We start from the raw sequence: 20095 nt of genomic DNA, 5'->3' as shown, positions 1-20095 counted from the left end.
GAGGAGCAGTTGCAGGGAGCTGCTGAAATCCCAGCCTGGGACAGGAATGAGTTCGGGGGTTTATTTCAGCAGGAGGATGATGCGTTTGGTATGGGCTTGGTGGTCAGGTGGCCTTTTTGCATGCTTGGTGGCCTGGCAGAATCCCACCATGGAGGTCCTGCGAGGAGACAGACCACACGCAGAGCTGCAGGCCTTGTGGCAGCCATGGTTAACATTTCTGTCTGGTTCTTGTTGCCCCTTTGGCCCAGCAGTCCTTGGGACTCTGCAGGGCTGTTTCTGAGAGGTTAGAGTCAGGTGGAGGTTTGGTGTAACCTTGTCTGTTTACAAAGAGAGTGCAGAGTCCTCTGTCCTTGAACACAGGAGAACTAATTGCAGCAGGCAGTTCTCTTGCACTGAAGAGGCCAGGTCTGCCACTCCTGTGAGCAGCATGTCCAAGAAGCCCTGCCCCTCTGTCCCTCCTCACAAATGCTTCTCCTGGCCGGCTGCCTCTAGCACCTGCCAGTCTGCTGGACCCTGGGCCTGCAGTTAGGGAATTCCTCAGCCTAGGCAGCTCAGCCGGGACCTGCCCTGGGTCTTGGGTGGTCCCTCTGTTGTCCATAAAGGGCCATGACTGGCTCCTTCTTGTCTCCCTTTGGTTTGGGATGGTCTGTGACAGTCTCTGGATCCAAGACTCACCTGCTGGCACCCGGCAGCGCCAGTCAGCGTACCTGTGTGTTTGGCTGCAGAAATCACTCAGCGCTGCCGCCAGAATCACGCTGTCCTCTCCTGGGGGGAGGGGAAGTGCTTGCCCTTCTCTGGGTGTCAGCTCCTTGCAGCCTCTGGAAACTCGCTCCTCCCCACCCCAGAGCAGTGGTGTGCCCAGTGCTCCAGCTCCCCATGCTGATTCCTGCCCTTCCTTCCCCACAGACCACCAGCTGGCTGTAGCATGGGGGGAGTCACCTGGCTTCCTGCAGGTGACATGGTCCGGTTTGATGGGATGCCGTCCCATGCCCCCAACCTCTGGGTTCCCTGCAGGGCTGCACTCGCCCCTGTACTGGTTGCAGGGCTGTGGGGCAGTGGGCCATTGCAGTGCAGGCTGGAGCCCTCACCTGCCACAGCCACCTAGCTGGGCCAGTGGGCAAGAGTGCAGGCACCAGTGCACCCCAGGTGAGCCTGGTGGGATGGGGCAGATCCTGCAGGCTGCCCCCTCCCCCGAGGGAGCCGATATTCGGCATTTGTTGAGCAGCTTTCACCCCCAAACGCCGGTCTGCATGTGGGCCCCAGGCCTCTCCTTGCTCCATGCTGCTCCTGTGCTGCAGGGCCCAGCAATGCTGTGAGGGAGCACATCTCTTCTGCGGAGAAAAGTGGCTTGCAGACTCTTCTCCTTGCCTCATTCCTGAGGCACTCTCCTCTCCCGCCCCAAGCCCCTCGGGCCCTTTAAATGGGTGTGCATGTAAAGCTCCCTCCAGAGCCTTGTGACCTGGGCTCTAGGCTCTGCTGCACCTGTCTCCTTCCTCCTTCTCTCAGCCCCTCACAGGCTTGTTCCCCTTTTCACTTCTCTCCTTCAGCCTGAGAAAGCAGAACAGCAGCCCAGGGCCGCCAGCACTTCAGCCAGGGACCTGGCTTTGCCTTCAGGGAGTAGCACCCCCTGCTCCGCAGTCAGGGCTTGCGTGCTGTGTGGGGCACCTGAAGGGTTTGCCACTCTCCAGGGAGTTTTGCCATTGGCTTCGGTGGGAAGCTGGCTCACGTGCCTCCGTAATAATGATTTGACTCAGCAAGTTCAATTTCTTCTCCAGGTGACACAGTATTTGCTGGATCAATCCTTTGTAATGGATGAAGAAAGTCTTTATGAATCTTCTCTACGAATAGAACCCAAGCTGCCTACCTGACCGCGGAGTCGTGGCCTGCAGCTCGGCTGTACACACCCTATACCATATTGTACATATCAGTTTGTTTCTGTTGGGCACTGTAGATTGACTTCTCGTATGTGCTTCTGGATGAAAACAAAACTTCCTCTTGCTATTAGAACTCAGTAGAACTCAACTAGAACTTCCTGCATTGTTTAAGGAGTCGCGCATATTGCATTTTGTTTCTAGCAGTCCTGGTTTATTTAAACAATGTTATTTTTGTCATTTGTTCTTCTTGCTGTGGGGAAAGCGAGGGTAGCAGGCGAAAACCAGAGCAAATGCACCACAAACCACGGGCAGAGCTGTAAGCACCTTTCCCCTCCACCCAAGACACAGGTATTGTGTTGGACGTGCTACCACGGTATTCACTCTGTGGGGTCACTTGATTATTGTAACTGAACGACACTCACTTTTGGGTCAAACAATTTAAAGAGATTTGCCTGGACTATAATCAGTTTAAACCAACACTTTTTGGTCAAGAAGGTGATGTAAATAAACTGTAGTTCATCACACCTCCATTTACCTGCATCCTGGTCCTATTCCACCATCCCATTGGTTGTTCTGGTAACACCAGCAAGCAGGACTGAGCCAGATGGGGCATTGTGTTTCTGTGGGGAAAGAGACATACGTGTAAATTACACAGTCTATCACTCTTGTTGGTTGCTGCCCAGAGCTCATTCAAGTAAGGGAGAGACAAGATATCTTTTAATATTTTAGCTGCATAACACTCATTACACGCTTCTGTGGATATGCTATAAATCGGTATACCTTGTGACAATTATTAGTAACACACTGTAGAATTAGGAAAAAAATGACCAAGTGTTTTTATTACATATACTGTAATCCTGTCTAACCACCTTATAGCAGGAATATAGTAATGTAGTGCTTATTCTGTGAATATTACCATGTATTTTTTACATTGTACAGTATATAAACACAGTTTAACTTTAAAGTGGCAGGCATGCTCCACTGTAACAAACGGAAAACTTTTGCTGTAAGCAATACCTAGTGGTATGAGAATTCTATTTCAAGCCCTAAAATATTTCAACTTACAGCTTGTTTGGAAAAATATTTCCATTTTTGTAAAAATATATGTTTCCTGATTACCTCTTGCTAATAAATCTATTCTATCTCAGGGTGAATAATGACTTGGCAGATTTTTGTCAGCCTTACTTTTATGTGTATGATGTTTGCTCTGCTGACAGTTCCTTTACCTGTCTCAGATCAGTCACTCAGTTTCTGGGATGAAGTTGTCTGATGGCTGGGTTGAGGCAAACGTGGTCCCAGTGTCCTATCAGGTGCCAAGCATGTGGAGCTCCCATCCTTTTCTGGAGCACTAACTCTGAGTGTTTTCTTGGCTCTGAGAAGAGGAACTCCACTGGCACTCTGTTTACTGCTGAGCTTTAGTGGAATGCTGGCTATTAATCATAGAACACTAGGACTGGAAGGGACCTCGAGAGGCCATCGAGTCCAGCCCCCTGCCCCAATGGCAGGAGCAAGTACTATCTAAACCGTCCCACCCCCACGCGGCTGATGGGAGTGTGGGGGTGGGACGGGGCTGCCAGGGAGCTGGAGAGCCCCCGGCTGCTGCGCCCCAGAATCAGGAGCCCCATTTCCGACCAGCTCTGGCGGAGGCACGCGGAGCCCGGGCCGGACTATGAAAGGGGCTAAGGGGGCTCGGCGGGGGTCGGGGCCGGGTCCAGGCCCAGGCCAGGCCAGTGACGGAGTCCCCAGTCCCAGTCCCGCCTCGCACGTGCCTCTCGCCGCCGGCTCCTCCCCCAGCTCGGGGCCCGCCCGCCCGGCGGAGCGCCCGGCGGAGCGGGACGGAGCGGAGCCGAGCGGCGCTGCGCGGCTGGCGGGCCGGAACTCCGCGCAGCCATGCGGGCTGGGCTGGGCTGGGGGCTGCTGGCGGCGGCCGCGCTGCTCCCCTGCGTGCGCAGCGCCCCGGCCATCAGCGCGGAAGGTGGGGGCGCGGGCCGGGCGGCGGCGGAGCGAGGCGGGGTGCGCCGCGGGCCCTGACTCCGGGCGGGGGCGGGACCGGGACCGGGACCGGGACCAGCGAAGCAGGGGGGGCGGGAGCGAGGGGCAAAAGCGGCGTCCCTGCGGGCGGGGGGCTCGGTGTGGGGGGAGCCAGGCGGGGTCCCTGCGGGCGGCGGGGGGATCGGTGTGGGGGGCCAGGCGGGGGCGCTTGGTGAGGGGGGAGCGAAGTGGGGTCCCTGCGGGCGGCGGGGGGATCGGTGTGGGGGGCGAGGGGGGAGCGAAGTGGGGTCCCTGCGGGCGGCGGGGGGCTCGGTGTGGGGGGGAGCCAGGCGGGGTCCCTGCGGGCGGCGGGGGGATCGGTGTGGGGGGCCAGGCGGCGGCGCTTGGTGAGGGGGGAGCGAAGTGGGGTCCCTGCGGGCGGCGGGGGGATCGGTGTGGGGGGCGAGGGGGGAGCGAAGTGGGGTCCCTGCGGGCGGCGGGGGGCTCGGTGTGGGGGGGAGCCAGGCGGGGTCCCTGCGGGCGGCGGGGGGGCTGTACAAGCCGCTGGCAGAGCTGGGACACAGGCAGCCCTGTGTGCCCTGCACTCCTGTGCCGCCTGCAGCCAGTCCGGGCACCAGGCAGAGGGAGCCGCTTAAGCGTTGCTGCCCAGGCCTGGCGCTGGCCCGTCTGCACGGGTCAGGCCCCGGCTGATGCCACTGGACTTGCCAGCCTGGCTCTGTGCGGGGTCAGCCCTGTCCTGTCCTGTCCATGTAGTAGAAGAGCCCAGAGGGTGAAAGCTGTTTGGGGACCCAGGCACTGTGCAGCCCCAGCTCTGCGTCCGCAGCCCCAGCCTGCCTAGTCCCAGGGCAGTCCCTGTTCCCGGCCTCCCTCTTCCCAAGCGCTCCAGAACAGGCGGAAACGCAGCACTGGGCTTTGAAGTGTTCAGGGCTCGGCTGGCTGTCATGCTACACACCTTTGTCCCCTGCCCTTGAGGGCAGCTGGGGCTGTGGGGACACCCCCGGGGCTGGCAGCAGAGATGGTGTTAGAGACAGAACTGGCACTTAGGGCAGAGAGGTGAAGCTGAGCCCGGCCCTTGTATCCCAAGAGCAGGAGAGCGGTGGGGAAAGAAGAGGGGAGGGGAGGAAGGCAAAGGCTGCCCAAAAGAAGCTAAGTCTCCCATCCTGGGGTAGCTAGTGGAGGTCAGGGAGGTAGCAGTGTGTCCTGGTTACTGTCTGGAGACAGGACACTGGGCAAGTGGGATCTTTTCCTGGGGTCCCAGAAGAGTGGCAGCCTGATGGGGAGCTCACCCCTTTTGGTCCATTCATCCACCATGACTTGATCCCCTGCAGCAGCATCTCCTTTTTCAAAGACCCAACTAGCCCATCCGCTCCCTCCCTCTTTGTGTTCACCTATTTGGTTTCCTTCCCAGCACACATTACCACATGGGTCCATTGCTGCCCAGTCAGGCTCTGGGCAAAGTCTCTGAGTTGGAGCAGTGGCCTTCGCTCTCTGGCTTTAACTTTGGTGACTGTTAGGAACAGTTTTACAAAAGAGACTGAGTCAGAGACCTGAGTTCACAGACCTGTGTTCAGCAGCTCTTGTTTAGTAACAGGGCTAACCGGAGCAGGACTGAGGGCTTGGCTTAAAAGTGATTCCTTTATATCGAAGGTTTACAGATTGGTTCAGTGGCTCTCAGCCCCTCATGTTACAAACTGTTCCTGTGCCCTGGGGGAAGGGTCATGTTTTCTGTCTATATTAGGTTCTGTAAACTCTAAATCCAGAGTGCAAATTCTCACTAGACTCCTGTGAGCCTTTTTAAACACCATGTTTTATTTTGAAACAAAAATCAGATGAAACTCAAATGAGGGTGAGATGGGAGCAGGAGCCCCTCGGCAATTAAAGTAGAAATTGATGTTAGCTAATGGGTCTAAACCCTTCCTTTAAGCTCCATTAACATGTAAGGTTTTGGTTAGAAATTGGTGAGGCTGTTATCCTGAGTACAGCAGGTTATTGAAAATTTAAAGTTTGGACTTTTTTTTTTTTGTGCTTTATAATGTTTTTTGTGGTAGTTCCAAGAGGCCAGCTGAGAACAGGGCCACATTGTGCTCAGAGCTGTACAAATCCAGAATTAGAGATAGGAGTTTCAGGTACTTCAATGCTTGTTTCTTTATTTCTCTTTCCAGAGGAATTTCACTTTAAGTCATGGATGTTGCAGGTAAAACTTCTGCTTTTCAAGGGGTTCAGAAGGCAAATGTTGTACTGTCCTGGGGTTGCTCCCCTCTGCAGATGTTGAGAATAGTTATTCAGGGAAATAACCCTAAGATGACTTCTGCAAATGGAGAAAACATTGGTTTCATTACTGTTGCTCAACCATTGTGTACTGCAAGGGACTTCCTCGTACGGGATTTTCCATTCTGGCAAGTAACCAGCTGTCGGGGATTTGGCCCAGGCTAAGTCTGCAGAAATAAATTCTTGTGATAATATTAATGCATAACTCAGATTGCAAGATGCCTCCTGCCGATGCATTTCAGATGCGGCAGTTACATTAAACAGCATAAAATAGCTCAAAGAAACTCTCTGCGTGCACCCAAACTCTCTTTTTCCTCCATTGAGTGTAACCACATCTCTTTTTGTTCCAGTCCTCTGGATTTTGTATGGTCCCATTCTGCCCATCCCCCCTCCCCCAGCCCATCTGGTATCCACGAGCAGTGCATGATGGGAATGCCCTAACTGTGCAGCTGTGTGTGTTTAGAGCAGGTGTAGTCTGCAGTGTGTGACTTTTCAGTTCTGTATTCTGCATCTGCCACTGACTTCTTCTGTGTCTTTCTCATCTTTAGTACAACAAGACGTACAGTCTGGAGGAGTATTACCAAAGGCTGCAAATCTTTGTCACCAATAAGAGACAAATCGACAGGCACAATGCTGGAAACCACCCATTTGAAAGTAGGCGTTTGTGCTTTTCAGTTTCATTTCCTAATTCTCTCTCTTTAGCTGGAATGATCCTTTCACACAGCGCACAGTCAACCTGTGGAACTCCTTGCCCGAGGAGGCTGTGAAGGCCAGGACTCTATTAGGGTTTAAAAAAGAGCTTGATAAATGTTTGCAGGTTAGGTCCATAAATGGCTATTAGCCAGGGATAAAGTATGGTGCCCTAGCCTTCATAACAAGGGCAGGAGATGGATGGCAGGAGATAAATCACTGATCATTGTCTTCTGTTCTCCTTCTCTGGGGCACCTGGCATTGGCCACCGTCGGCAGATGGGATGCTGGGCTTGATGGACCTTTGGTCTGACCCAGTATGGCCATTCTTATGTTCTTATGATGCTTTTGGCTGAGCTCTTTCACTAATAAAACTTGGTGTCCTTTTCAGAGGGTCTAAACCAGTTTTCAGACATGACATTCACAGAATTTAGAAAAAAATATCTCTGGAGTGAACCTCAGGTAAGTGGGTTTTTTTGGGCTTGGCAGAGTTTTAGCAGACCAGACACACATCTCCTGGGGCCACGTTACTAACTTAGGGTCCCTGGGGCACTTTCATACTCATCGGCTTTATTTTGTTCTCTTGCTAGTTATGGCTTTTAACTCTTGCAGAATTGTATTTTTCTTGGGAAATCGGTGGGACTGATCCTGAGGTGTGCTGAGCACCTGGGACTCAGTTAACGTTGAGGGTTGACTCAAGCCCCTGACAAGCACCCACAACTTTCTTTGGCTTCGGGGGACACTGTGGGGGCTCACCATGGGCCAGGATTAGGTCCAACACAAAAGTTTTTCAAATCCCCTCTGCAGACAATGCTGGCTGAGGTGACTCCAGCCATAAGGGCTGGAGCATGGAGCCCTGGGCCCGGGCTCATGAATGGATAGCTGTTACTACTTCCACTCTGCCCCAGGAAGAGTAATGTCCTGCAGGCTGCCATCTTGCTGATGTCCCAGATGCTGCAGCTCTGTGCTCACCAGAATACTCTCGCACTGCTTGTAGAACTGCTCAGCCACAAAAGGGAATTTCCTGGCCAGCTCTGGGCCGTGCCCCTCCTCCATCGACTGGAGGAAAAAAGGAAACTACGTGACCCCAGTGAAGAACCAGGTGGGCAAAGTCTGTCTGTTCCCGCACGCTCAGGACAGCTCTCCATCATGATGCTGCCTTTGTCCTTCTGGACCAATGGGGAGAGGGAGGGGCTGGGGAGAAAGTCCAAGGGCATGTCTGTGACATCTCCCAGCCCCATGGGGAGTGTGGTGGGTACCCTAGGTCTGTTCTGTGCCCCAGGGGGCATCGAGGACGGTCTGTAAGAGTCCTTTCATAGGGCTAGGGGGAGTGTGGGCAGGCAGAGAGGCTGGGCTGGGGAACAGCTGCTCTGGATGATCCTATAGGAAAAATTCCCCAACAGCAAGTCAGGCACCTGTGAGTCCCACACCTGCCCGTCAAACCGCTCCATGTGCTGGCTGCTCCCTCTGGGAGGGACAGGGGAAGGCACAGCCTAGGCTCCATTGGGCAGGGACAGCCAAGTGCTCCTGGGGGAGATGGCTTCCAGTGCCGGGAGCAGCCTATGCAGATTTCCAGAAGTCTGCACCCAGCTCATGGTAAGCCGGTAGCCCCAGCTCCTCGTCCCAGGTGGGATGTGCTGTCGGGAACTCACACGGCTCCTGCTCCCCTGTGCGAAGGGAGGAGCTGGCTGAGTACCGGAAACCGTTAACCTGCTGCTCCTGGTTCCACGCAGGGCGGATGTGGCAGCTGCTGGACCTTTTCTACCACAGGGTGTTTAGAGTCTGCGATTGCCATTGCGACAGGAAAGCTGCTGTCATTGGTAAGAGTCTCTCCGCAGTACACAGCTGCCCGAGGGCAGCAGAGTGCCATGAGCCCTTGTGTGTGCTGCCAGGTCCAGGCGCCTCGTGGCTCCTGTGCTCTAGTGCACACCACGGGCAGCCTGCTCAGCAATCCCCCGCGAGTGCGGCAAGGTAGCCGAGGAGCAGTTGTTTGCAGCCGAGCCGGAAGTCTGCCTGTCTGCCTCAAGGTGTGCTTCTGTTCTCACTGCAGTGTCCGCAGCCCTCCTTGCCGGGCTGGGACAGACTGGGCCAGTCCTGTTTGTGTCACAGGACCTGGCCTGCAGCCCCTGGCTACTTTGAGCAGATCTCATTAGTAAACAGGCCAGCCATAAATCTTCTTCCCCACAGGGCCCAAGGAGCCTGGGGAAAGCAATGGAACAGTGGAGAAAGGAGAACCAGATGATCTATCTGTAACATTTGTAAAGGCTTTTAATTATTGGGGTCAAGAGTGGAGCAGGGCTCAAAAAGGGGCGTAGATGTTTGTATGGATCAGACTGTCCAGAGGGGTGGCGGCAAGTATTAGAAATAAATAATAAGAGCATGGGAGGGTGTCTAAACCACTCTGCTCTGGGGCTGGGGATGCTGCCTGCTGTGGTGTTCCTTGTGGCTGGTGCTGGTCCTTGTCAGGGACATGAGAGGGGACAGGGTGGCCCCAGGCTCTCACCCAGCCTGCCAGAGCCTGGGGCCTGCTGGTGCACAGTAAGGAAAAGGCTCAAGTGTGCTACTGTCTGCCTGGGGTTGTGTATTTAACATGGCAATGAGAGAAAGAGATTGAGTCAGTGTATTTCTCTAGGCTGAGCAACAGCTGGTTGACTGTGCCCAGGACTTCAATAACCATGGCTGCAGTGGGTGAGTAGCATCATCTGGGACCCCTGGGCGTCTAGGGTTGAGGCCTTTCTGGATTAGGTGAGGTGCGGGTTGGTTGGGTTCTTTTCTGCGGCCCCAACCACTCCCAGCACTCCAGGTTTCTCCCTCTGAGCCGCTGTCTGGCCCTGTCTGTAGTATGAACAGTTCCCTGTGGCCCAAAACTGCAGGGAAAGCAAATGGGGTTTTGGCAATTGCTTTGTGGCTGGATTGCATTTGTCAGCAAAGCTCTGCATTGAGTGGGAACCAAAAGGCCCCACGAACCCCTCTGCTGTGCCACTGGGGAACTCCGGCTGGCTTTGCTTACAAGGAAATTGGGCCTTTTCAAATCCACTGCCTCCCCAGGCAAATGCAGCCTGAGCACCTTTATACAAGGATCTCCCTCTCCATGGTCTTCGCAGCTCCACTTCACCTGGCTTCTCACGTCCAGTCCTTGTCCTGTAAACGTGTTGTCAGAGAAGTGCTGGAGGTGGGTGGGGACTGAACCCTCTGAGGATGTAAATATCCATTGTAATAAAACCCTTTAACTGGTTAATTCTTGGTGGGCTGGGGCTGGAGTCCTGCCTGCACACCATGGGCTGCTCTGTCATGGCCTGAGCCGCTCTGGGGTGGCCAGGGCCAGGGTCCTATCAGCCCAGCATGGAAGTGACTCAGCCTGAGGCCCAGGGTCCAGCCTCACACAGCAGGCAGTCCAACTGGTTACCTGGTCAGTGGTTCAACAAGCCCAATGCTTGCTGGCTGATCAGAAACCTTTTACATCCCTAGACCCAGCCCCTCGTGCCCCATCCGATTTGCTTTATCGCCTTAGGCCTGGGGAGGGATGTGAGCAGCTCCTCATTCAGGGCTGGCAATTCCCTTCCCATCCTCTCCTATGCAGCACCGAGGTCAGAGCCGACAGCGTGTCAGCCACAGGCACCTGAAAGGGGCTTTCAGCCCAAGGGCCAAATTCACCCTGCTCCAGAACTGAGCTGGTGTCTCACGGAGACCAGGCATGGTGCCCCCATGTGGGGGAGCTACCGGGGCCCCTTCTGCCCCAGCCCAGGTTAGACTGAGGGGCTGCTTTCTCTTGCTTCTCTTGGGACAGTTTGGCAGTATAGCCAGGGCACAGGAACAGCCCAGCCACATCTCCCCCGAAACACTCCTAAGGTGCCTCCCCACTGGGGTCCCCAACGGGAGGTGGTGTAAATCTGAGTGGCTGGTCCTGCAGCTGCTGGCAGCTATTCTAAGCCAGGGGTTCTTGCTCCTTTATCCCATCCAAGCTGCCCTCCTCGGACATCAGGGCTTTGACATGGGAGGCCCTGGGAACTGGGAGAGGAGACCTCAGGAGCAGAACAGTAGCAAGGACAGGAAGTGTGAGTGATGCTTCCAGGCTGGTGCTGATAGTGGTGCAGGATGTGTCCTCCTGCTGCCATGCTTGGAGCACAGCCCAGGTGCTCTATGGCTGACCCTGTGAGAGAATGTGCCCGGACTGGTTTTGCAGAGGATACAATGTTGTTGCTCTAATTAATTCACCCATTTGCCATTATGTTTTTCAGGGGCCTGCCCAGCCAAGCTTTTGAGTACATCCTATATAACAAGGGGCTGCAGGGAGAGGACACGTATCCTTACCAGGCTCAGGTACTCTGTCTGCTGCCGCAGAAGCACGTTGAATGGCTGGGGGTGTTGGCGTGGAAACCTGGCTCTAACCTTGAGTCCTTTGTGTTTGCACAGAACGGCACCTGCAAGTTCCAGCCCCAAAAAGCCATCGCTTTTGTAAAAGATGTCGTCAATATCACTCTGGTAGGGTCCTAAGACTGATTTAAAAACCATGAGTGCAGCAGGGGCCTGGGCCCGGCCAGTGCACATTCAAACAAGGCGGGGGAGCTGAAGTATTTTAAGTGCAAATACTTCTTTCTGTGCATGGCCAGTGAAGCCCATCCCTTGGACCTGCTCCGATTCAGTTGACTGTTTTGACACCTAAGTTGCAAGGCAGAGGCTTTGATGTCAGCTGCCTTCTGCTGAGAGGTGGGGCTGTGAAAGTTTGTGGTGACAGTTCTGCGTCTCCACAAGGCTGTCTTCAGTCTCACTGATATTTACAAGGAAGGGGTTAAGGCCTGTGCAGCCCAGCTAGGTGTAGAACTGGTTGTTAGCATTTTGTAACAGGCCAACCTCTGTGCATGGTTCTGCCTGCTGGACTGAAAATACCTGGCTTCCCTTGTTTTTAAAAGCGCTCTGTGTGTGGTAGACAGCTTCCAGGTACAGGCCCAGAAAGTATTTACTGCCTGACAGGCTAATCCAGAAGGGACAAGGGCTGCATCCGCTACTTCCTTCCTTCCTTCTGCTCAACTTGTTTCCATTTGTTCCCCATTGTACAACTCACCTGTCCTGCCTGCAGCAGACTCCTGCTGCCTCTAGAGGGCAGTCGTACAGCACACTACAACCTTTGCAGACATGGGCCAACTCTTGCTGCTGGCATCCTAAGTGAGCGTGCTTAACACAGAAGGATCTGCCAGCAACAGAGTCAGACCAGGGTCTCCAACTCCTGGGAGCCAGGCTGGCCCTGTTGGAAAGGTACAGCCTCGCCCTGCCAGGGGAGCCCAGCTGTGAACAATGCCATCCCTGTGCATTTCCTCCTTTGCACTGAAGAGGAAGGAAGGTTTATTTACGTGCCCAGTGTGGCCATGTCTGTGGTCTAGTGATGCTGACCAAGACATATGTAACATGTGCCATTGTCTCCTGCCAGTATGATGAGCAAGGCATGGTGGAAGCGGTGGGGAAGCACAATCCTATTAGCTTCGCATTTGAGGTGACCGATGACTTCCTGAGCTACAGAAGAGGTGTTTACTCCAAGTGAGTATTTCTGACCACAGGAGATGATGCAGGTAAACCACCACAGTGGAGTTGCTTTAATCATGTGTGCTCCCCAGCGGCTTTCTCTGTGTTCCTGAGGACAATCGTTTTGCCCTCGACTGGCATTGTTTAAAACGCAAGATAACCAAGTGGGACGCTGGAAGTTAAGCTCCAAGTTCCCAGGAAGATGATCTTGTAGCGCAGAGTAACGCAGCTGAGCCTGCAGTGTATTTGCAACTTATAGTGAGGAGCAGAGCCAGTCAAAAACCACTGACGATTGTTCACAGAACACCTAGAATTTCTGAAGTATCTGAAATACCGCTGTCCTGCTCCAAGTGTGAGCCAATCCCTGAACAAGAGTGCACACTTGAACCAATCCAGGGGAGGCCCAGCCACCTGCAGCTCAGGGAGCTTAGCAAATAGGAGCTGCTAACGGAGTTTCGTGTGGGTGGTCTCCAGGTGAAGGAGAAACAATTAGGGGCCCCTTGAGGTAAGTGGCTGGCTGTGGTGTGTTTGCTGGGGTTACTTGCTGGTTGCCTTGAAGGCACTGTGCGGTGAGCTTGCATTTGTCTGTTTGGAGAGCCATGTGCTGAGCTGTTTGTGTGAAGCAGCCTGTGCTGAGGCCGGCAGTTGGAAGCTGTGAGCTTCTTAAGCTGTAATGGGGCTCAGGTCCCCAAGCTCTGCACCCCATCCGCAGGCAGGAGTACAGCATGTTTATTAGCTGACAGGGACACAGCATCATACAGAGGAGCCAGTACAGCATTAGAGACAGCCAGGCCAATCCATTTTGGGGAGAGTAGGTCCTGAGGGGCCCCTCCGAGCTGGAGCCTTGCCCCCTCCCCCCCCAAGACTAAGTGAATCCCAACTCCCAGTTCCAGTTCAGACCCTTCAGGCTCCACCTCCTCCTTTGTCTGCAGTACAGAGTTGTCACCTGGTTGCCTCTGTTTCTGTCAGCAGGAGCCTCACACCCTCTGTGAGCCATACACGCACCTATCCCCCCCACTACATCACATCTCTCCTCCCTTCCAGAACGAACTGAGTGGGGTCACTCAGGCAGTGGCCTGGGGAAATTCGGGGTGTTGCCCACGTGATAAGGCATTGGCTGTACCCTCGGTGCTCCCTTTGACGTGTACCACCTTCACCTCATAATCCTGCAGGGGAAGGCTCCACCGTAGGAGCTTGGCATTGGCCCCTTTTACATGATGTAGCCTGCAAGTCCCATTGGTTCCCTTGGATTGGTTGGCCTCATGCTTTGGTCTCCAGTTTGAAATCTAAAGCCTTGGTCAAGCCTTAACTAGGGGGCAAGGCTGTCAGGAAGGACAGGGCTATATAAAGCCATAAGGAACTGGGGAAGAGGGAGCCTATACAGGCAGGATGGGCTCTACCTAACCCAAAGTGGAACCAAGCTCCTGGCACTTGCCATTAGAAAGGTTGTAGAGCAGTTTTTAAACTAATGTCTGGGGGAAAGTCGATGGATGCAGAGGAGCATATGGATCAGATAGAGATCTCTTAGGGCAGAGGTTTCCAACCTTTTCGAGATGGTGGTCTGTTTTGACAATTCAGTAAGTCTTTGTGACCCAAGGCAATTCAAAGCAGAATTCAGTCCAAGCAGAATGATCCCTGATAGATTTTTTTTTTCAATCTGACTTGCCCCAGACCCTTGAAAGGCCCCCTCAAGTATTGTGTTCACAGCCCTGGCTTTACAAGGACAATGCTGTTTGTATCATATGATTTTAAGTCAGCATCTGTACCTGATGACTGGAAGATAGCTAATGTGACACCAATGTTTTTAAAAAGGTATCTAGAGGTAATCCTGGCAATTACAGACCAGTAAGTCTAACATCAGTACTGGGCAAATTAGCTGAAACTATAGTAAAGAATAAAATTGTCAGACACATAGAGGAACACAATTTGTTGGGGAAAAATCAACATGGTTTCTGTAAAGGGAAATCGTGCCTTACTAATTTACTAGAATAGTAACAGAGAGAAAGCCATGCTAATCTATATACTATCAAACCAAAAAAGCAGTCAAGTAGCACTTTAAAGACTAACAAAATAACTTATTAGGTGAGCTTTCGTGGGATGGACCCACTTCCTCAGACCATAGCCATACCAGAACAGACTCAATATTTAAGGCACAGCGAACCAAAAATAGTAATCAAGGTGGACTAGAGTTTTTTGAGGGGGCATCAATAAGCATGTGAACAAGGGGGATCCAGGGGATATAGTTTACTTAGATTTCCAGAAAGCCTTTGACAGGGTCTCTCACCAAAGGCTCTTAGGTAAAGTAAGTTGTCACAGGATCAGAGGGAAGATCCTTTCATGGATTGAGAACTGGTTAAAAGACAGGAAACAAAGGGTAGGAATAAAGGGTCCATTTTCAGAATGCAGAGAGGTAACTAGTGGTGCCCGCCAAGGGTCTGTACTGGGACCAATCCCTATTCAACCCATTTATAAATGATCTGGAGAAAGGTAAGCAGTGAGGAGACAAAATATGTCACCTTTCCTGTTCTTGATCAATCTCACCACACAAAGGGGCTTAACTGTGCCTTCCATTGAGCCTGGAAGAGAATACTTGGCACCCACTCGCTGCAGCAAGGTCTGTAATTTGTCTGTCAGTGTTGAACTGGATAAGTTCACCTAGGCTGGTACTTTTCAGCCCGCCCATCACCATCTAAGCCCCCATCAACTGGTCCTGAGCCAAGGAGCACGTATGTTATACAGAGGCCTTGGATGAGCTGATCACTGGGGAGAGGAGGCTATTTAAAAGGCTTTCAAATGTCAATGGTGGGCTGTAGTGTCAGAGCTCCTTAGGAAGCTCTGTGGGCCAGATTTCTCAATGTATCCAGGCCCCTAAGGATGCAGATAGGCACCTAGTGTGATTTACAAGACACCTAAGCAGGTTTGGCACCCAGTGCCCATTGGCTTCCCTTGGAAAATAGGCATTAGTCGCTTACCTGCATCCTGAGGCACCTGAGCTCTTTGCCTCTTTTCCTGCAAGTGGAGATTTTCAGAGAAGTGCGGGGCTGGGTCTGAGGAAGGGCAGGGGCTGGGCATGGGAATGGGAAGGGGCTGGGAGAGCAGTGTGTATGCGCCATGGCCGAGAAGACTAGTTGCCTGAGAGGCTGCTGATGATTAGATGTCAGAGGGGCCATGAAGCCAGCTGTGGCAGGGGAGAGTAATTCCTATTGCGGTGTTTATGGAGAGCATCTCTCTGCATGGGGCAGAATGGGAGAGAGCTTGGAGGTGATCATTTGAAAATGGACCACGTGGATGATGGAGGCTGGCAGCATGGGCTGATCAGAGGGAAACGCCAACAGCTTGATCATGAGTGAGAGGGGATGGGTCAGGTGAAGACCGTGAAGGGCCCTGGTGGTGAAGACAGGCAGCTCATGTGTGATACAGTACAGACGGGGCAGCCAGTGGAGGGATGCAGGCGGGTGATGTGGCCAGGTGACAAGGAAGGATGATCTTTGTAGCAGTGGTCTGAATGGGTGTGAGCAGGGCCATGGCACATGTCAAGGCCGGAGAAAACGGTGCTTCAGTAATGAAGAGGTGAAATGATGAGAATCTGAGTGGGGCTTTTGCCAAGTGGCTGAATTGGAAAGGCCATATCCTAGGGGTGTGGCGCAGAAAGAAGCTGCAAGATGCATTCACAGGATGCCTGGATGTGAGGCCCTAGAGAGAGGGCTGAGTCAAAGCTGAAGCCGAGGTTAGGGATCTGAGGAACAGGCAGTATGTGGTATTACCCACAGAAGTCAAGAAAGGAGATTGTGGGAGGGAGCTTGCAGGGTGTGTGGAGATTAGGAACTCTGCTTTAGCCATGCTAGGCGAGAGCTGATGGCCAGACAGCAATGAGGAGGTAACTGGGAGACAGGCTCAGCTGTTAGCTAGGGTGGGAGACAGGTCTAATGTAGGTTGATAAACCTGGGAGTCCTCAGCACAGTGATGGCAGCTGAACCTGTGGGGTGAAAGCAAATGCTGGATAGGGCGACCAGATCTCCTTGTCCCAAATACGGGACTGGAGGCAGGCCCCTCCTTTCTCCCCATGGCCAAATACGGCACGGAGATATGAGGGGGAGGGGTGGCTCTTCCTGGCTCCAACAAGCCCCGGTGAGGTGGGAAGGAGGCGGCAGCCACCAGCACTCTCCAGGAGCCCTGGGAAATGGCAGCTGCCCATGCTCCCCCCACTTCCGTGAGGCTCAGGGAAGTGACATGCATGCTCTCCAGCCAGCAGCTGCACCCCCTGCGCACCTGCCGGCGGAAAAGGCCAACTATGGGACAATTCGTCCCTTTTAAAAAATAGGTAGAGACATCTTTTTGGTGTCCCAAATGCAGGACCGTCTTGCCAAATATGGGATGGATGGTCACCCCAACACCGGGACGCACTAGTTTGCCCTGGACTGGGCCCAGCATCTTTCATGTGGCGGGATACTACTCTGGGCCCCCGGAAAGGGTGGGGCCTCTGGTGAAAGGGGCATGGCTGGAGGCAGGCCCCTCCTTCCTGCCCAGCCAGACCTTCATGGCCAGCAGCTGGGAGTGCCGGGGCTGCAGCAGTGAGAGCCTGGAGTCCTGGGCCATTTTAAATCACTAGGCCCCAGGGCAGCCACCCATTTTGCTCTCTGCATCCATAGGGTCTGGCAGCGCTGCTGCTGCTGCACCAGCGACAGAGGAGAGCAAACTATTGGCCGTGTGCGGGCCAGCGCTTACCAGTGCACTGCACAGGCTCACGTCTCCTCTCTGTGGCCACAATGAGAAGGTGGAGATGGGGAGGTGAAGCGGGTTGTGGTCCCTCACGAGGAGGTGGAGAGGTGGTAAGCAGCTATAAAAGAATGAACGCCAAGAAAAGGCTGGTCGGCACTCCTGCACCTCCTAGCACAGGCACACAGGGACATGCAGTGGACCTGAGAAGTTGGAAACTCAAAACCGACCAAAGGAAATACTCTCCCACAACACACGATTAGCTAATGGAACCCGTTGCCACAGGAAGCTGTTGAGGGAAAGAATTTAGCAAGATTCGAGAAGGGGTTGGACACTGATATGAGTAACTAGACTATCCGGATATAACTAGAATATCTAGTTACCTATAATTACTGGAATTAGGATTACTCCTAACATGCCTTTTGGTAGGGATATAAACTTCATGCCTCAAAGTTTAAGCCAACATCTGACCAACGGAGACCAGGCTGACACGTGGGGAGAAGGGACAGACTGTCCCATATCTGCTACTTTGGGGGAACTGAATGGAAAAAAAGAAGCAATTGAAATTGCTGCATGTCTCAAGTCTATTTTCATTTAAAAAGCTGGTGATGTTAAATGAAAAGGTACTGAAGGCCAAGGTGTGCTGTGTGCAGGGCTGGGAGTTCATGCGTTATTCTTGTAGCAATGAGTTAGAGTAGTTAATTCTCTTTAACATAACAGATATCCAAGATCCTGCAGATTCAAAGGTAGGTAGCAACCCTACAGCTTCAATCCCCTGGAATAACTGTACATTGGGTGTATGTGTTTGCAGGATCAGGCCCTGAAACTTTAAGGCTGAGCAAATTGTTACAGTGGCAGCTAAGACTCTTCATTTTTCACCACCAAAATTTATGCGATAACCTCTTCCATTGGAGTTCAATATTGGGAGTATTATTGTTGATATGAATCTGCTCTTGTCACTGAATAACGTTTAGCACCTTTATAGCCTTTTATATCATCAGATATAGCGACAAATTAATTAAAAAATAGGTTTTCATATAATGTGCTTTATTTTTGCCTTCTGTTTGCAGCCCAAAATGCGATAAGACTCCAGACAAAGTGAATCATGCAGTTCTGGCTGTGGGTTATGGGGAAGAAAATGGAATTCCCTACTGGATCGTCAAAAACTCTTGGGGCCCATCCTGGGGCATAGATGGGTAAGAGCCAGTGCTTTTTTAGTGCCGATATTGGCACCTCAGCAGCCCCAGCCGCGGGGTTGGCTGGAGGTGGGGGTGAGGATCCAGCTGAGTACGGGCTCATCAGTTTTTACAGAAAGGGCACTGGTAAGGACTTGGAACTCCTGGCGGACGTCCACCACAGCTGGACATGCCATGGCCTAATTGAATCTAATTAAGAACATTGCATGCCAGTGTACCTATAGATCACCAGTAGGTTCCACATGAGACTTTATCAGCTAGTGAGCATCCAAGCTGTCTATAAAGAGGCTAGTGAAATGGCTGAGCAAGTTAACAGCTTAAAACTGCCTGGTGTGTCTGGTAGGATCAGAATCCAAACAGTACAAAGGAAGCTCTTGTGTAGCCATAACAAACTCAGGCCAGTCCTTTTTCTGAGGGCTCAGGCTGGGAGCTTATAGGGTGAAGAAAATGGAACCCTTTCTTGTACAGGGGACAGCTTCACACAGGACACTTCCTAGCCCCTGCGTTGCTGCTTCACACTGGTGTGCTGGTATGAAGAAGCCACAAGCCCTACTGCAGGGGAGCTGGGCAGCAATAGAACCTCGGGCTGGGAGTAGCAGTAACAACAATATACATGGTTTCCTGCTTACTTGGCTACATAAGGAATTCTTTCTGGGGAGGTGTAGCCATCTCTTGAGGACTCCCCTTGCCTTCTGGCATCCACCCACTCACACTGCTAGACAATACAACCCCAAGGGTGAAAGTCAAATTTTGCAGGACTTGGCACTTCCTTGGCTAGAATCACAAGTGGCAGGTAACCTCACGCCAGGTCACTTGTGTCGTGTGCTGCTGGAGGGGAGTAAAAGGGAATACTCGCTAATCTGTGGTTATTTCTCCTTTTAGCTACTTCTATATCGAACGTGGCAAGAATATGTGCGGTCTGGCTGCATGTGCATCTTACCCTATTCCTCAGGTCTAACGTGGTATGAACCGCTGGTAAAGGTAGCCAGTTTCTTGTGCAGGAGTCTCCTAAACACTGAACTTCAGGAAGTTGGAAAAATGAGAGATGGCAAAGGCCCAGTAAGACCCTGATCCTGCAGTGAGCTCCATGCAGGCAGACTTTGTGCTGAGCTCAGTGCAGGAGACAGGCCTAAGTCACCTCTTCCTCTCCTACTCCAGATACATGTATGTTACTCTGTAAATTCTCCAGCATCGTGGCATGTTCCAAGGACAAGGCTGAGTGCCAAAAACACATCTTCTCATCCCAGCACAGGCATCCATTTAGGACATGGTCCAGAGTCTGAACCTTCTGGCCTGAGTTTTCCATTTTGTAATGGGTGTAATACTACTTAACATACCTCTTGGGGTATGGTAAAAGTTGGTTATCTAATATTTGTAAAGCCCTTAGGTGCTGTGCAGTTGTTTCTTTAAATTATTAAGTGGCAGTTGGCAGCCTAGTTTTAAATTACTCCAAGGAGGCTCCCTCTTCCCTGGGGAGGCTGTCCTGCATGCCAACGGATTTCACTTCTAGGAATCTGCGTGCTTTTGACAAATAAATCTATTTTTAAATAAGTGCTAACATGCCATTATAAGAAAGGTATGTCTATTTTCATTAATCAAAGGTTTGATTATTTTTACAAAAATAGAGCTAATATTTTAATGACTTATGAGAAATGAGTGATTTTTCTATTCAGTTAGGGAAAAAGCAGAAACTTTAGTGTAAGGTATTTCTGTATATTTTGTTTTAAGAAGAATCCTGTCATATATGCAGAGGGCATTTTAGCTATATGTCATTTCACATTTCAGTAACACCACCAAAACCTTACTGTGTGCTATGGAAACAAATAAAAATAACAACTTGTTA

At 52.2% G+C, this 20095-nt stretch overlaps 2 protein-coding genes across 2 annotated transcripts in view; both read left to right on the top strand.

The window, feature by feature from the left end:
• RASGRF1 (Ras protein specific guanine nucleotide releasing factor 1) overlaps positions 1-2911 on the top strand; it is a 111255-nt gene extending 108344 nt beyond the window's left edge. The window contains exon 27 of the mRNA XM_075006746.1: positions 1776-2911. Within this exon, the coding sequence (XP_074862847.1) occupies positions 1776-1868 (93 nt within the window). The 3' untranslated portion in view covers positions 1869-2911. The remainder of the gene's footprint in view (positions 1-1775) is intronic.
• A 771-nt stretch (positions 2912-3682) lies between these two features.
• CTSH (cathepsin H) lies at positions 3683-20095 on the top strand. The gene is made up of 12 exons (XM_075007057.1): positions 3683-3849; positions 6029-6060; positions 6683-6788; positions 7215-7285; positions 7821-7925; positions 8557-8643; positions 9456-9511; positions 11062-11143; positions 11237-11305; positions 12249-12355; positions 18127-18252; positions 19135-20095. The coding sequence occupies exons 1-12, from the start codon at positions 3765-3767 to the stop codon at positions 19208-19210; spliced, it is 1002 nt and encodes a 333-aa protein (XP_074863158.1). The 5' UTR covers positions 3683-3764; the 3' UTR covers positions 19211-20095.

Source organism: Carettochelys insculpta, chromosome 12, assembly GCF_033958435.1.
Source record: "Carettochelys insculpta isolate YL-2023 chromosome 12, ASM3395843v1, whole genome shotgun sequence".
Classification (NCBI taxonomy): Eukaryota; Metazoa; Chordata; order Testudines; family Carettochelyidae; genus Carettochelys; species Carettochelys insculpta.
This window is presented reverse-complemented; position numbering and strand designations above follow the sequence as displayed.